This window comes from Prionailurus viverrinus, chromosome D3, assembly GCF_022837055.1.
Source record: "Prionailurus viverrinus isolate Anna chromosome D3, UM_Priviv_1.0, whole genome shotgun sequence".
NCBI lineage: Eukaryota > Metazoa > Chordata > Mammalia > Carnivora > Felidae > Prionailurus > Prionailurus viverrinus.
In genome coordinates, this window is record NC_062572.1 from 29792381 (window position 1) to 29808561 (window position 16181).

The following is a 16181-nucleotide window of genomic DNA, read 5'->3' on the forward strand; positions in this document are numbered from 1 at the left end:
TTGCTAGAGAGCTCCCATGCGCCCACCCCCTCCACCCAGTATGGCTCTAGTGTTGCCATGCCCTGTGTGTACCCCTGCACCTTTGTATGTTCCTTTGGACATGCTCATCACCACTAACCTGGCACAGTCCTTCTGGAGGCAGGAGTCACTTGCTCTCCTCTGAACACAAGGGCCTACAGTCAGCAAGCCTGGGAGGGTGGCCTTCCTGGGGGCACAGGGTCAGCCTGGAGAGACTCAGCCCTCCTCTGCCTACCAGGGTACCTGGTCTGAACATCGTGGTGTCTTGTCTGAGAGCAGTGGAAACATAACAGGATTTGCTGCTGCTCAGCCTGAGCTTCCCAGGGAGGACTGGGGGAATCTTGCTTGGATAAAACCATGTTTTGGTGTTTGGGTTTATCCTGGCTTGTTACCCCTCATGCATTCACTCATCAGATACTAGCTGAGCATCAACCCCACGTCAGATACTGCAATGAATCAGGAAACAAAGGCCAGCCTCTTAGGTCATTGAGATGCAAGTGCTGAGGAGAAAAATGTCACAGAGATGGGAAAAGGGGCACATTTGGTCTTAAAAGGGGCAGTCCAGCCTCACTAATAAAGTGCACCTGGGCAAAAACCAGTTCTGGTGGATTGTACGGCATCTTAGGTGAGTGGGGCAACCTGGGGATTGACATGGGCTGACCCTCAGCTCTTCCCTGACCTGCAGGTTGCTAATGTGGAGCTCTACTATAAAGCCCTGCAGTTCTATTTGGATTACAAACCTCTGCTCATAAATGACCTATTGCTTGTGCTTGCACCCCGGCTGGACCATACCCGGACTGTTGGCTTCTTTTCAAAGGTGAGTCAGCCAGCATCCCAGGGCCAGAGAAGGGTGTGTTGGGCCAAGGTCATGTGAATGATAGTACCTTAATAATCAATTTTTTAAATCAGTCCCCAGCAAATGTAAATATTAAATGTATCAAACTGCTTTTAGGTTTCAGATCTAGCTTTGTATTTCAGCCAAAATGTTCATAAATGAAATTGACATTTACTCAGTAACCCAGGCAGCTCTTCATGTGTTAGTGTGTGTAGAGCATGCCAGTTGTAGGTGTCCAGGAGACCTGGAACTGGGCTGTACACGCTGGTCCATCAGTGTGCCTTGGGGCCCCAAGCTTAGTGCCCTGATGACTTACCCAAGTGCCCTAACCATTCTCCTGACTCGTCAGGCAGGCCAGTTGCCCCTAGTGAAGCCTTACCTGCGGTCAGTCCAGAGCCACAACAACAAGAGTGTGAATGAGGCCCTCAACCACCTACTGACAGAAGAGGAGGATTACCAGGTGGGTGTGGGGTGTGTGTTCTATCAGAGGGAAGTTGCAGCTCCTCCTGTGCCTCAGGGACCCATGCAGCTAGTGTTGGGCACTCGGGGACTAGAGAGCCCTTCTCTGTACCAGCCCTCTTCTCAGAGGGCTGACCTTGCAGAGGAAGGGTTGTGGGCCCCATAGGCCCCACGGATGGATGGGGAGGGGCCTTGCTGAGGCCAGTGAGTAATTCCTGGTTGCCTGTTCCACTATGTCCCTCACCCACGGAAAGGCCACATCTTTCTAGGGTTTGAGGGCATCTATCGATGCCTACGACAACTTTGACAACATTGCCCTGGCACAGAGGTTGGAGAAGCACCAGCTGATTGAGTTCAGGCGCATTGCAGCTTATCTATACAAGGGCAACAACCGGTGGGCCCAGAGCGTGGAGCTCTGCAAGAAGGACCATCTCTACAAGGTTGGTGTCCGAATGACCTCCCCACCCTGTGTGCTTCCTGATGTTTTGGGGGGTGTGATATGGTCACAGCCCCCTACCAGGAGACATTTGTGGGGCGACAGGGAGGATTATGTTAAGGAGGAAGTGTTTTTAGAACACAGACTAAGGATCCTTATCTGTCATTAATATAGAGCTTCTTTAAAGTTATTTGGATTAAGGAGCGCCCAGGTGGCTCCACTGGTTAAGCTTCCATCTCTTGGTTTTTGGCTCAGGTCATGATTTCATGGTTCTTGAGTTCGAGCCCTGTGTCAGCGCAGAGCCTGCTTGGAATTCTCTCATCCCTCTCTCTGTACCCCTCCACTGCTTGTGTATACGGATGCACATGTGCTCTCTCTTGCTCACTGTCTCTAAAAATAAATAACATTTTTTTTAAATGGTATTTGGATCAAAAGAATAGCTCCATGGAGTTGAATCTTTCCTGGCAGTTGTTTGTGAGTTTCTCTGTCCCAAACAGTGTGGCAGCATTCACTTGGCACCTATTTTGTTTTTGATCAATCCATATGTGGGGAATAAAAACACCAAAGTGAAAATCAAATTCAAAATACTTGTGTCTGCCCTTAAGCAGTGGCTAAGTACCATCCTCAGGTCTGGATCTGGATCTGGGCATCTGAAAGCCAGGGTGGGCTGCTTGGAGAGATCCCAGGCCCTTGAAGGCATTACCTTCGTTCCACCTGACCTCAACATCTCCCCAGTGGGGTAAAGTGCAGTTGCACAAGAGGGCCATTGTTGTAATGTGCTGTGCGGCTAAGCTGATTTCCAAGGGTTCCATGTGCTGTTTCCCCTGCAAAGCCTTTTCTCAAGGCCACGAGCTTCACCTAAAGGTGTTAATCCCAGAACTGTCCTTGGCATCCCTGAGTACCTTCCTAGGATGTGGGCATGCATCTCTCTCTCATAGCACATGGGCTGAGGCCAGAGAACTCTGGACATCAGGGGCATGTCAGGCTTCATCCCAAGTTGTTACCTCCAGTTTGGGACTGTTAGGTAACATCTCTTCACTTTTCGTGACAGTGCTCGTGGTCCTTCGTGGGGTGCTTACAGGACCCTGCAGAGGGAGCTCACAGACAGCTCATCAGGGTACTCAGACGCTGACTCTGGGAGGTGGCAGCAGGGCTCCAACACACCAGAGGGAAGCTGCCCCCAGGTAGGGGGTCCCAGCTGCCCCAACCTGCCAGTGTGCACGCCAGCATCTTGAGTGCATGACCCCTATCAATCGGACAATGAGCAAGTGAGCAGTGTGTGAGAACTGCCAAAAGGGCATTTGTCCTCTTCCAAACCAGTCCCACTCCGAGCAACGTGTGCCACGAAGAGAATCCACAAGGACAAAGCCACAGGAAGAAAAATGTTAGCATACATTCCAATACCCTTGTTCTCAGCAAGGGTGACTCTGACCCCCAGGGGATTGGTTGTCACATGTGAGGGTGTGGTACTACATCTAGTAGGTGGAGGCCAAGGTGGTGCTACAGAGCCTATGATGCACAGGCCCCGACCCTACACACAAGTGTCAGCCATGCCTTGGCAGCAGAGCCCACCCTGCATGGAAGTCCTGGGAGGATGGGTGGTTCACAGTGTGCCACCTGGGGGGTTAGTGAGTGGCCGGTGCTGGCTTCTAGGACAGCTGTAAGACAATAAGCATGCTTTCCAGATTGCAGAGGTTGGGTGTAAAAGCCCAGTGGTCACTCAGCCATCAGGGCAGCCACCTTGGAGAGTGTGCACTCTACCTGAGGAGCTGGCAGAGTAACTGCATGTGGGAGGCTGGGACTGTTGAGGAGCCACAAGACTAGAGGGGCATGAGGGAACATATCAGGACATGGGAAAGTGAGGGTTAGGGGGCCCTCATGCCCATGAGTGAAGAACACTCTGCAGAGGTACAGTCACAGGCTAGGGATAGTGAAGGGCAGGGCAAGGACCTGGAGCAGAGCCCTGGCAAGTGCTGCCAGTGGTTTGGGAAGGAGGTTGAGGGATGGAGATGAGGTAGAGAGCTAACGCGTGCACTGGCAGAGTTTAGGTCATTGATTTCTCACCATTGTGGCTAGAAAATAGAAATTACTAATTTACTGATGGCTATCACTAGGCGGTATGATTCTTTATGTTTTAGACAAATCTGCAAATGTGAAAGCGATTAGGGACTTTTGAAGGTACTTTTTTTATGTCAGGAAGAAAGGGAAAATTGCTATTTCTTGAGCACTGGCTTTATCCCTTGTAGCTGCTGCATGTTGAGTCCAGAAGGGTAGCGCTGGTTGTTGACCCAAGCATAATAACCCCGGCCTTTACTGGAAGCCTTGCTAGCTCTGTTACCATCCCCTTTCAATGGGCAACCCCATGCACCCCCTATGCATGCCAGTAGGGCTGCAAGGCCAGAACCTGTCTCCCAGGGCACCTGCACCCGTGTGTGCCACCTCCCTCTTGGTATTTAGGCAGGTCTGTGAGAGTCTGCTGCCAGGAGTACACTTGGTGCCCTCCATGGCTCTCCTGGAGCTGGTACTCCAGCCTACCAGAGGGCAGCCGAAGCACAGGGACCCCTCTGCAGGCGAGGATGTCCTTTGTGGGGCCTGGCACCATTCCGTGTCCTACCAACTCAGAAAGTGCCTCAGGTAGCACAAGGCAGAGTGGACCTGAGCTGTGCGTCTGCCTTGGTTGCAGGATGCCATGCAGCATGCTGCAGAGTCTAGAGATGCCGAGCTGGCCGAGAAGTTGCTGCAGTGGTTCCTGGAAGAGGGCAAGCGGGAGTGCTTCGCGGCCTCTCTCTTCACCTGCTACGACCTGCTTCCTCCGGATGTGGTGCTGGAGCTGGCCTGGAGACACAACCTCGTTGACCTGGCCATGCCCTACTTCATCCAGGTGATGAGAGAGTACCTTAGCAAAGTAAGTGTGGGCTCTGCTGTGGCTCCCTTGCCACCATGTGGCACAGCTATGACTCTAGCTCAGGTCTATAGAGGTCCTCTGATGGCCCGTGGCCTCTGGGGGACCAGTCCAGGTTGTCCAACCAGCCCTGTCCACCTTTGAGAGATGCCTCGTGCCTTCACAGTTGAGTGTTTTGTGCCTAATATTAACCTCTTCTAGAAAATCACCTTGGGGGCTCTGGGTAGAACTGAGCCCCTCCCCACAGGGGACTTGCATCAGGTCTCCCGCACACTGCCAGGGCACACAGTGGGTGTGTTCGCCCACAGACCAGGGCTCTGTGGGGTGAGAACAGTGAGGCACCAGCTGGCAGAGCTCCAGCACACGGTCCATGGGCTCTGTGTGGTCTGTTTACCTCTCAGCATGCCACCAGTGGAGTTTGGGGTGCATTCATTGGCAGACCTGTCGTGGTAACCCCCCTTTTGCCAAGCACTTAGTAGGAATGTTAACACCTTGACGGGTAGGTAGTCATCCCCTCTATGACTGCAGACGTGGGTTCGGATCCAAAGCTGATAGATGAAGACATGGGCTTATACCCACGTCTCCCTGGTCCTGAGGCCATATTCATGTCTTACTTTGTTGCTTCTGCCACTCTAGATGTCAGTTGGTGGCCTTGGTGGCCCACTCTGGCTTTCTTTGCAGGTTGATGAGCTGTTTAACAAGATGAGAGTATCTGATTTTAACTCTCCCTGTGTGTTGAAGCCCTAGGTCCTTGTCTGGGACCTAGCTGAGGCACTGTCCAGAGACCCTTGTCACCTAATCTGGTTTGTTTCTAAGGCTGCAGAAAAGCTGACACTCAGCAGCACCTACTGGCCCATGCAGCCATACACCTATCCTCCTTCTAGCCACAAGAACACCCCACGATGCCAAGAAGCCACTAGGCTAGGGCCTCTTTCAGTACTGTGAGGGAGGGGAGTGGCCTCTAGGAGTTAGTGTGGGGTTTATGGAAGAAACAAGAAGCACAGGTGTGGGGTGGTGGTGGGGTCTGGCTGCCAGCTTTGGCCTATAAGGGCTTACTCTGTCTGCCACCTGCAGAGCCTCCTGGGAGCTGCCCAGCCCCTGTCAAGGGATGCAAGGCCATCTCCCTGCTGCTGGAGGAGGGAATGCCAGAGTGTGTCCTAGTCCCATTTACACAGCACATCTGAGTGGGAGGTCTCCCAGGACTCTTCAGGGGATGGGGAGAGATAGTGCTGACCATGTGCTGACCATCTTCAGGCTACTAGGGGACATAGACTGGTTGGATTTACAAGAGTCCCTCGTTCCTCAACTACAGTGGATGGCAGCTCCTTAAAGGAAGTGTCTGTGCTGTGTTGGAGCTTGCCTTCAGAAAGTGCTGCATGGTTTCTGCTTTTCCCATCCAGAAGTTGTCTTAACCTGGAAGCAGTTTGTCTGCTGTGCTCCAGAATAAAGAAGGATGCGTATGGCTTGAGTCTCTTCCTAGAGTCAAGACCCATGAGTTAACATAAGAGGAACTCGTGCCACTCAGACCTTCATTGCTGCAGGGGTTGGGACCTCCAGGGAGCCCCAAGGACTTGGGGGGAACACACTCCCTCTCTGTAGTGATGGAGGTCATCCTGGCAACCGTGTCACCTTGGTCAACACTGTGACTGCATAGCTAATTCAGAATGGGACAGTGTATTTGGTCTAAAGCTGCCTTCCTGCTGGAAGGACCTGCTCCCTGGCCCAGGGTCCCCAGACATATCCCCTAGTCCTTGAAGGCAAGAGCTACTGTGGCGCTTGGTCTCACTGCTGCCCCACATGCCTCTCGACCAGCACCAGGCTTGGTGCCTATCATGTTGGGGATAGGATGGGCTCAATATGGGTTTCTTAGGCAGCTCTGGGATCTGGGCTGGGGCCCGACAGACTAGACTGCTCGGAGGTGGAAGGGCCCAGACAAGAAGACCACACCCCTTCCTGACTGGAAAACTTCACCCAGGGCCTCTTGATTCATTTGGGAAGCTTGAGGGCCATCCGTCTGAGAAAAACTCACATGCCCAAACCCCCTGGCTCTCCCAGTGGAGGGTACAGGCCTAGCTTAGACCTCAGCCTGAGTGTCAGCCAACTGAAGGCAGAGAGTATAGATTGCAAGTCCATTGCACTGTCTTGTTCCTTCCTCACCTCAGCTCTGGTCCCAAGGAGGGAAAGGGAGGGAAAGGGAGCGCACAGGGCCAGTGACAGGGCTGTTCTGTTAGGGTTCTGGTACCTAGCCTGATCTCTCCCAGGCCTGAGTGTACACAGGGCACATAATTTTTTCTTCTTTCTGACTTGAGTGCTTGTTTAGGGGGGTCCCAGACACACAGTTGCTGTTGCCCCCACTCGCATAGTGCTGTTTGCTCCTCAGGTCCCTGGCACCACTTTGCTCTGTTCCCTCTCCATCCATGTGTCTGCTTCAGCCTGTGGGTACCACGTAGGACAGCCCCTTGTGAAGCCTTGAGGAAGAGCAGGGAGGCAGCCTGACCTCTGATGGCTGTCCCTGCCCCCACCTCTAAGGTGACACATCCTCCCTGCCAGGTGGGATGTCCCAGATATCAGGTGACTGGTCTCCTCTGAAGGGGTGGGCAGCCTGGACTAGCTGGATGTAAGAAGTGCTACATTGTCTTGGCAGTGCCCCTGTATCCAGAGGAGAACCTAGCCCTGTGAGCTGTGCTGCATGTGCAGCCTGCAGTCACTGGCCATTGCTCTGGTGCACCAAGCAGCCAGGTGCCCACTTGGAAAGCACTGGGCTGGAATAGCAGTTAGGGGTCACCAGGGCCCCAGTGGGCACTCCATGTCTACCCAGTTACAGAGGCTTCACCTTGTGGATCAGGGGTCACTGCAGATAGAGCATCTGCCCTGTAACCACCCTCAGCTCTGACTTTCCTGGAGGCTGTGTATTTGCCTCCCGGCCCCACATTCACCTCCTGGCCCAGACTGCAGGCAGCCTGTCAGGCAGGCACTCGAGTGCTCTTGCCTCTTTGCAGGTAGACAGACTGGATGCCTCGGAGAGCCTACGCAAGCAAGAGGAACATGTGGTGGAGCCTGCCCCTCTCTTGTTTGGTAGGTAGCACCCCATTGCCCCTAGTCCCCTGTTCCTAGGGAGGGAAGAGTAGGGAAAGTGATTCCCTGACTGGGCTTCAGATCAGAGAGGGGATGGACAGGGTGGGGGACAGAAGGACCACATGGCTGCTGGGTGTGGGGAAGGTCAGTGTATCCAGGAATGTTGAAGGAGCATGGCCATTGTCCTCCATTTTCTGAGGGCACCTGCCTTCTGTGAGGGTGCCCTTGCCTGTTCCTTGTGCCTAGCAACTGCCCAACTCTGAGCCGCTGCTGTGTGCTGCTCTGCCTGGTCCCAGGCAGCAAGGCTGCTGGTGGCTTTGACTTGAGAGCCTGCCTGGATGCCCTGGCTGTTGAGCAGACAAATTGGTTGGTGTCCACTGCACCAAGGCGCTTTGGGTTCTGGAGTGCATTGCAGGACTAACAAAGGCCTGAGGGTGTGGGGAGCACACAGCATGTGAGCCTGGTCTCTAAGTCTCCTGCCAACTGTGTCTTCTTCAGGGTCATTGTGCCCCTATCACCACCACCATTAATGTCAATCTGGTTTTTTTAGATTTTGATGGGCATGATTGAGACCCAGCCAGTTGAGCTAAGTAAGTGTCCCATTTTGGGACTAGCTTACCCTCTAGCCTGGCCAGCCTCTGTGGCTGGCCCCACAACAGCAACTCCCACTGTCCTTGCCTCCAGGCACCTGTTCTCCAGTGCCTGAACCTTGGGTGGTCAGGGCTGGTCTGCCACGCTGCTCCTTGGGCCCCTGTCCTCTCCTGGGCAGCAGGAGCTCTGCTCACCCTCTGCTTCTCCCTCTGCAGGCCAGCAGCTGATGCTGACAGCAGGCCCTGCTGCAGGCCCTGCCCCTGCTGGCTTCCCCTATGGATATGCTGCTGCACCTGCCTTCGCCCAGCCTCCTGTGTACGGCTTCAGCGTGTAGTGGGCGCTCAGCGGCAACATGCCTCTATGGGGTTATTAACCTCAAGGAGCATGTCACTGCAGAAGCACAGAGGACCCTGATGGGAGGCAGGGACACCTGGAAGTTATTTATTTTTGCTGAGGCCCAGGGATGGCCGCCTCTGAGCCATCCGGAATACCCTGAGGAGGCCAGGGGAGACACTGCCCAAGAAGACCAACTTGGGTGGACTTCTGCCTCCAGGTCCTCTGGCTGGAGCCAGGCATTCCTGGGGCGTTCTCCCCGAGGATTTCTTGCCCTTGGTGGGAGGGACACCTGGTCTTCACTCAGCACTGGCAGAATTGCCCCCTCCAGGCCACTCTGCAGCCCCAACTGAACGAACCTTCTAACTAGCTCTGAGCCTCCTACTGATCATGAATATTAAAGTCGGTTTATCAAGGCAAAGCTTCCCTGCTTGGTGCTGGTGTGGGTAGCAGGGGACAAAAGATTGGCTGGGCCTCTTTGGGGATGAGAACCTGCGTCTGCCCAGGGGGAGATAGCCAGGGTATATTGGGGGTCTTTTCCTGCGAGCTCTGCACGGAGCTCCAAATCCCGTAGCGGGAGTGGTAGCCTCACAGACCGTCGGGTGTGGGAATGCCAAACTTCAGGGATGGGGCTAGCTCCTTGTGTCCCCGGGGGTGGGTCGGCCCTTCTCTCCACCCCCAACCGGGGATCCGGTCGTTCAGGCAGATGCAATGAGACCTGCTCCCTCTCGTGCCGGATTCTGCCTGATGCCGGGGCGGGTTTTAGAAACTGCACCTTGACCCACAGCTCCAGGCCCGGCACAGCACCGCCTCCCAAGGACCCTGGGCTCCGCTATTGGCTGGGCTGTCGACCCCGCCCAGGCGCCTGCCTCGCTTGCCCCGCCCCGGCCTCAGTTTCCCGGCCGGCAAAACGGGGCGGGCTGGAGGCGGGGCCCGGCTCGGACCACGCGAGGCGGAGCCCGGGAGCTGACGCGACCGCCCCGCCCCCCGGGCCATAACCGTTTGTCGTCGTCGCCGCCGCCGCCGCCGCCGCCGACCGAACGCCGGGAGCCGGAGGCTCGGACCCGAAGCCGACGCCGGGCGCCCCGCCTCCCCGCCTGCCATGGCCGCGCCCCGCGCTCTGGCGGCCGCCGCGCCCGCGTCTGGGAAAGCCAAGCTGACGCACCCAGGGAAGGCGATCTTGGCAGGTGGGCCCCTCCGGGACGCGGACCCCCGGCTTGCCCACTCCATCGGCCCCGCCGCGCTTCCGGGTGGGCCCTGGACGCCGAGGCCCCGCCTCACTTCCGGGTCGGGCGGGGGGCGCGGCCCCGGTCCTCAGCCAGAGCGTGGGGACTCAGCCTGCGGGTCGTCCCGCCGAGCCTAGCCAGGACAACGTGGGTGGGGTGGGGGAGGCTGCCGGGCCTCCCCTACACCAGAGGAGCCGGACAAAGTCCGGGGCGGGGGAGGGGCCGAGGCGCCAGCGGCGGTGGGCGGGGCAGTCCGACCGCCAGACGGTGGTCTCAGGGTCCGGGTCTCTGGTCCCCGCAGGCGGCCTGGCGGGCGGCATCGAGATTTGCATCACCTTCCCCACCGAATATGTAAAGACACAGCTGCAGCTGGACGAGCGCTCGCACCCGCCGCGGTACCGGGGCATCGGTGAGTAGAGGGCTGCTGGCAGGGGACGGCACCGAGAGGGCTGGCACCCGGAGGGCACGGCCAGGCCCTGCGCTCGGGGGGCAAACGAGGCGGGCTGTGGGGAGGTGCGAAAGGTTGTCTCTAGGGCGGTAGAGGGTCGCTGAACGCCCCCTCCTCCAGGGGACTGCGTGCGGCAGACGGTCCGCAGCCATGGCGTCCTGGGCCTGTACCGAGGCCTCAGCTCCCTGCTCTACGGCTCCATCCCCAAAGCGGCCGTCAGGTGAGGTGGTCTCCGGTGGCCGAGGGAGGGCATCCCGGCGACTGCGGCCCTTCTCATCCCACTGCCTCCCATTCCCAGGTTCGGGATGTTTGAGTTCCTCAGCAACCACATGCGAGATCCCCAGGGACGCCTGGACAGCACACGGGGGCTGCTGTGCGGCCTGGGTGCCGGTGTGGCTGAAGCCGTGGTGGTCGTGTGCCCTATGGAGACCATCAAGGTGGGGAGGGTCTCAGCAGGTGATAAGGTGTGCAGAGGGGTGATGGGGTGGCGGGGACCATCCTGCCCTAGTCCTCCATGAAGACCATCGAGGTAGAGAGTGCCCTGCAGAAGCTGGGCAGAGTGTGCAGGAAGGGCCTCCTGTGGAGACTGGACTCTGTCCTGAAGGCAATGGGACAACTGACGTTAGGGTTTTTAAAAAGCTTTTATAAACAGAAAGCATAAGATAACACATGTTTACTGCCTAAGCTGTGGCAAATACCAGCAAACATAACTGCAGAGACTCTTTAGTAAGGCCAACCCTCTTGTTTCCTGGGGCCTTGTGTCCCTCGGTGGCTTTGGGTGGCTCTCTCCAGGTGAAGAGCTGCATCGCCAGCCCTGGTCTGATCTCTGGGGGCCCTGGGCCCACAAGCCAATGGGCCAGGTATGCCCTTCAGTGGCGTCCTGGAAGCCAGTGCCTTTGCTTCCCTCTCACAGGTGAAGTTCATCCACGACCAGACCTCCCCAAACCCTAAGTACAGAGGATTCTTCCATGGGGTCAGGGAGATTATTCGGGAACAAGGTGAGCTGTAATGTCTTCCTCCTCAGGTAGGGTCAGGTACCTTGGCCAGGCCGGCCTGCACTTCCCCTTCCTGCTTTGGTGCTCTGGTGTGCCACTCCCCCACGAAGGCCCCAGTGTGACTCCCATGCCTACCTGCCCCTAGGGCTGAAGGGGACCTACCAGGGCCTCACAGCCACTGTGCTGAAGCAGGGGTCTAACCAGGCCATCCGCTTCTTCGTCATGACCTCCCTGCGCAACTGGTACAGAGGTATGTATCTGTTGGGTCCGCTGCCCCAAGACTCCACCTCCAACCACTCTGAATTAGGCTCTTCCTCTTCAGTCCTCTCTGCCAGGACCCTGCCTCCTGGGGCACCCATGTTCATTGGCTCTGGTCCATGCTCCTCCCAGCCCTGAAGAACCCTCCCTTTTGCCCTCCCATCATTTTCTGATTGCAACCCCCACCCACATCCAGGGGACAACCCCAACAAGCCCATGAACCCACTGATCACCGGAGTGTTTGGAGCTGTTGCTGGCGCAGCCAGTGTCTTCGGGAACACTCCTCTGGATGTGATCAAGACCCGGATGCAGGTGGGGGTGGGACCACGAAGGGGGTGGAGGGTTTGCTACGAGGGGCTGGGCTAGCCACTGAGCCCTGTGCTGTGCTACTGTCCTGCAGGGCCTGGAGGCACACAAATACCGGAACACATGGGACTGTGGCTTGCAGATCCTGAGGAATGAGGGGCTCAAGGCGTGAGTGGGGGAGGGGCAGGGCTGTGGTCCCCACCCCAGACCCTCCCTGGCCTTCTAAGCGGGCCTCACCCCATTCCTGCTGCTAGCCCCAGGCTATCCCCTAGGGCTCCTTACCTTTAGGCACCTGCCCTTGTCCCTCCAATGTCAGGACCCACCCTCACTGGCCGGGCACGCTGTACTTCCTCTGCCTCCTCACCTCCTACCTCCCCCCAACCCCAGATTCTACAAGGGCACCATCCCCCGCCTGGGCCGGGTCTGCCTGGATGTGGCCATCGTGTTTGTCATCTATGATGAAGTGGTGAAGCTTCTCAACAAAGTGTGGAAGACAGACTGAGTCCCTTAGGGGGTCTGCATGGGGGTTGCCCCCAGGCACCTCCAGACCAGTCCCCACTGCCCTCATCTCACGATTCCAGTGCAGTCGTGCCAAAAGGCCCCTTTTCCCTATTCCTTGCACTCCGTGGCCTGGGTCTGTACCCTGTAGCCATTGAGTCCACATGTCCCTTAGTGCCGTGTGTCCCCTGTGGTGTGTATGACACCACCATTGAGTCCATGTGTCTGGCCAAGGCTGGGTGACCCTCTGGCCTGTGAATCTGTGCCCACTTGTCCATGTGCTTACTCATGAGCCGTGTGCCTGTGTTTCATGTTCTGTGTCATGTGACCCTGTGCCCCGCTTCCCCGGGGTGCCCATGTGGCTTGGGTCCACGGCCCTGTAGCCATGGCCCGGTCCCAGCCCGGTGCCTTCCACCCTGGGCAGCAGGGGCACCTGTCCCGGCCTACCACAGCTGCCTCCGGGCCTCAGCCTGGCCTCGCCGCATTCCAGGGGCTATGTGCCCCCTGCTTCTCCCGCCACTGGCCTTAACTGGCCCTTGGGCCCTCCCTCTGCCCGGGACAGGGTGGCACCTGCCACTCTCAGGACCACCCTCCCAAGGCCGAATAAACCGGATCCTGTTGTAGCTTCCTGTCCCTGTGTGGGCCCATCTGTGCACAGGTGAATAATGACGGCCTTGCCTCTGCAAAGAGCAGGCATACCCCCTCACCTGAGGACACTGACAAGGAAGCAGGGCAGCAGGCAGGCCGGTGGGTAAGCCAGCTATGGCCAGTGTTAGCCCCCAAGAGACCTGGCACCATCAAACCAAGAAACATTTAGACTCTGTCCAGGCCATGTTTGTGGCCTGTGAGCTAGGTCCTGCAGGGTCAGCAGGTGGGCATGCCCTCAGGGTCACCTGGAAGGCAGCACTGAGTGGGCAGAGTGAACTGCCCCACACCAGGGTTTGAGTCTGGGAGAGAGTGCTGCTAGGCGTGCTACCCCACCCCACCCCCGCCCCACCTCCCACCCCCGCCATGGTTTCTCTGTGAAGTGGTCTGTTTCTGGGGAAGTGCTTGGGGCATCCAATTTCTGGTCCCCTGAGTCTCTGAGCAGGGGGCCTTTCCTCACTCCTTTACCCTGGCTGACCCTACAGTAGGATGGGATAAACCAGGGCCCCTGGCTGTGTGGGGGCAGAAGGCACTTTCCTGTCCAAATGATCCATGGGTAAGAGTCATTCAAGGGTTTGGCTCAGACTGGGAAATAACTTGCCAACAGAGACTGTCAGTAAGCAGGTCTGGTCTCTAGAGCTGCTCCTTTAAGGGGAGAGTATCCCACCCCACAATCTACACAACACCCAGATCCCTGGACTCTGGGGATACAGGAGATCTGGGACAGATTGAGGGCCAGTTGTGGGCTTAGGGGGCACAAGGGAAACAGTTTTGAAGGACTGGCTGTGCACACTCAATGCTCTCAGGAGAAACCAATCTTGGCCACCACTGAGGAGAAAGGGCCCCACAGCAAAGCTTGCCTGCCCACGGGGGCCACAGGCTGTCTCCCCTACACACAGAGCATGCAAGCTCAGCCATAAGCCACTGGCTCTGGGCCTCAGGAACTTTGCTGTTGTGATGGGTAGTGCTGGCCTGTGGCACAGGCCACCAAGGCTAGGAAGATATACAGCAGGCAGCATCTTTGGGCAGTGGTAGGGAACAGAAAGACCCCTGGCTTCTCATTTCGTCACTATGCGACTTTGGGCAAGTCACCTAACCTCAGTTTCCTAATATGAACTGGGTTGACAGAAGAACCCACCCTATCCCCATAAGGTGCTTAGAACAATGTCTAACACCGTAAACCCTGGAACATGTAGCTTTTTTTTCTTGGGGTTACAGGCAGTTATTTGCAGAAGTTCCAGGAGTTTCTAGAGCAGGCCAAGCCCAGCAGCTGAGCCCTGAGGGGACATAGTGACCTCCAGGAATGGTATCCATTCACTGACTGCACACCAGCATCCCAGAGGCCTGTCCCCTTCACCCTTCATGGAGAGGATGGGGCTGAGGCTGCACTGACAGTAGGGCATGTGGACTCCCACCCATGAACAATCGTCCAAGTCTCCTCTCCTGTGTCACACAGCACTACATGGACAGCAGGTAGCCCAGCCAGAAAAGACTAAACTGGATCTGAGTCCCCAGGGGCTGTGATTACAAAAGAGCCACCCACCCTGGTGGAGGCAACCCCACCCCCTTCATTTATCACCTGAATTAGTAGGCAGCCTCAGTTCTTGGAGCAAAGACCTGAGGGAAGGGGAACAGGAGGGGAGGGGTATCCTGTGTGCAGGAAAGTGCTTGTGGTGTCCAGGCTGAGAGAAGGCCAGCAAGGCTAGAGGGAAGTGAGCAGGCAGAGAGCAGCTGAATAGGCAGGCAGGGACCTGGAAGGAGCCCAGCTGCATTTAACCAAGACCTCATAAGTTGCAGAGAGGAGGCTGATGGCAGCTGCCCCTTGCCCTTGTGGTAATGGGGGCAAAGGGGCAGAGATGTGTACAGATCTTCCAAGTAACTGGGAGGTAGAACAGACTCAACTTCCAGCCTGGCCCTCCACAAACATAGACACACAGACCAGCGGTGTTGGGGGGGAGGGAACCCCAGGAGGTGGCTGGGTCTGCATATCAGAGAGATAAGCTGAGGAGTGTGGAGACTCCTCCATATCCCATCCACAGCCAGAGCCTCTGTGCCTGGCTGGAAGCCACAGGCAGCCTTCACCATCTACAATGGCCTCAAGCCTGGGATCATAATGTAATGTGTCCAGGAGGGACAATGGCCTCAGAGACCAGGCAAGGGAGCAAGAGGTTGAGGTGGTGGCTACTCCTGGGGCAAGGTTTGGCCAACCTCCAGCACTGTCCTCACCACTGTGAGACTGAAGATGGGTGTTCTGCACCCTTTAGTCAGAGGCCCTCAAGCAGCTGTCTTCCCTGCTCCCTGCTTCCTTGAACCCACCGGCCACCCCTGCCACTACTGCACAGGCATCCCCTGGATTTTCCCATGTCCTTGTGTAGGTGATGAATGGCAATCAGAGTTTAGTACACAAAAAAAAGCCAGTCACTACTGACAAATAGGTCTGTCTCCTTTTACCCAACAAAGAGAATTCTGTTTTTTCAGGGTGTGCCCTTAGCCTTTATAGCAAACACAATCTCAGTTGAGGATGCCAGAGTATTTTCTTGTCCTTTTACTTCCTACATATTTGCAGATTCCTTGGACGAGGGTCTTTGGTAAGGGGCACAGAATCAGGGGGTCTAAGAAGCTCCTGCCACATCAAAATCTGGGAACAGGGACTGAACACCCCAGGGACAAGGACAGAGATGCATGCACAATGAAGAAATGCCTGAAAGAACAATGGGAGGGCCACAGACGACACTCAGGACTGTAAATGAATTCGACCTAGACCAACAATGTGCGTGACCCAAGGAAAACCTGGTGGCCCCTGGTGTGGTCTTGTATCTCCCCTCCTATCTGGCAAATATCCCTGAGGGCAAACTTCCCGGCTCAGATTGGGTCAGGCCCTGACCCTCCCCAACCGCTGTCACTTTTGTCTCCCGGCAGGCCACACCCACCTCCCACTTAATCCTACACTAAGTAGGCCTGACCTGGGAGGCTCGGCCACAGGGGTGTCTTCTCCTTGAAATGACTTCAAGGGATAAACCATCCCACCCCCTCTGCTCCTAAGCGGTGCTCAAATGTAGCCTGCCACCCAACCCCTGGCTGAAAAGCACTGAAGACACTGGGGCTTTGGGCAGTTTTCCCACGCTGATCGGGTTGGGGTCGCCGAAGCTCTCTGGC

At 56.6% G+C, this 16181-nt stretch overlaps 2 protein-coding genes across 6 annotated transcripts in view; both read left to right on the forward strand.

Annotated features, from left to right (window-relative positions):
* The window catches only part of CLTCL1 (clathrin heavy chain like 1), a 104720-nt gene extending 95663 nt beyond the window's left edge, over positions 1 to 9057 (forward strand). For 3 of the 5 annotated variants that reach the window (XM_047827660.1, XM_047827658.1, XM_047827662.1), the window contains 6 exons: positions 704 to 835; positions 1203 to 1313; positions 1582 to 1752; positions 4432 to 4653; positions 7650 to 7725; positions 8532 to 9057. In XM_047827660.1, the coding sequence (XP_047683616.1) occupies positions 704 to 835; positions 1203 to 1313; positions 1582 to 1752; positions 4432 to 4653; positions 7650 to 7725; positions 8532 to 8650 (831 nt within the window). In that variant the 3' untranslated portion in view covers positions 8651 to 9057. Of the gene's footprint in view, positions 1 to 703; positions 836 to 1202; positions 1314 to 1581; positions 1753 to 4431; positions 4654 to 7649; positions 7726 to 8275; positions 8316 to 8531 lie in introns of all 5 variants that reach the window. The other 2 variants (XM_047827661.1, XM_047827659.1) reach the window with 2 other exon arrangements.
* Positions 9058 to 9548: 491 nt separating this feature from the next.
* Positions 9549 to 13003, forward strand: SLC25A1 (solute carrier family 25 member 1). The gene is made up of 9 exons (XM_047828659.1): positions 9549 to 9836; positions 10177 to 10284; positions 10444 to 10543; positions 10622 to 10760; positions 11237 to 11321; positions 11464 to 11568; positions 11773 to 11888; positions 11977 to 12050; positions 12270 to 13003. Exons 1-9 carry the CDS (start codon positions 9752 to 9754, stop codon positions 12382 to 12384), a joined length of 927 nt encoding a protein of 308 aa, XP_047684615.1. The 5' UTR covers positions 9549 to 9751; the 3' UTR covers positions 12385 to 13003.
* Positions 13004 to 16181: the final 3178 nt, after the last annotated feature.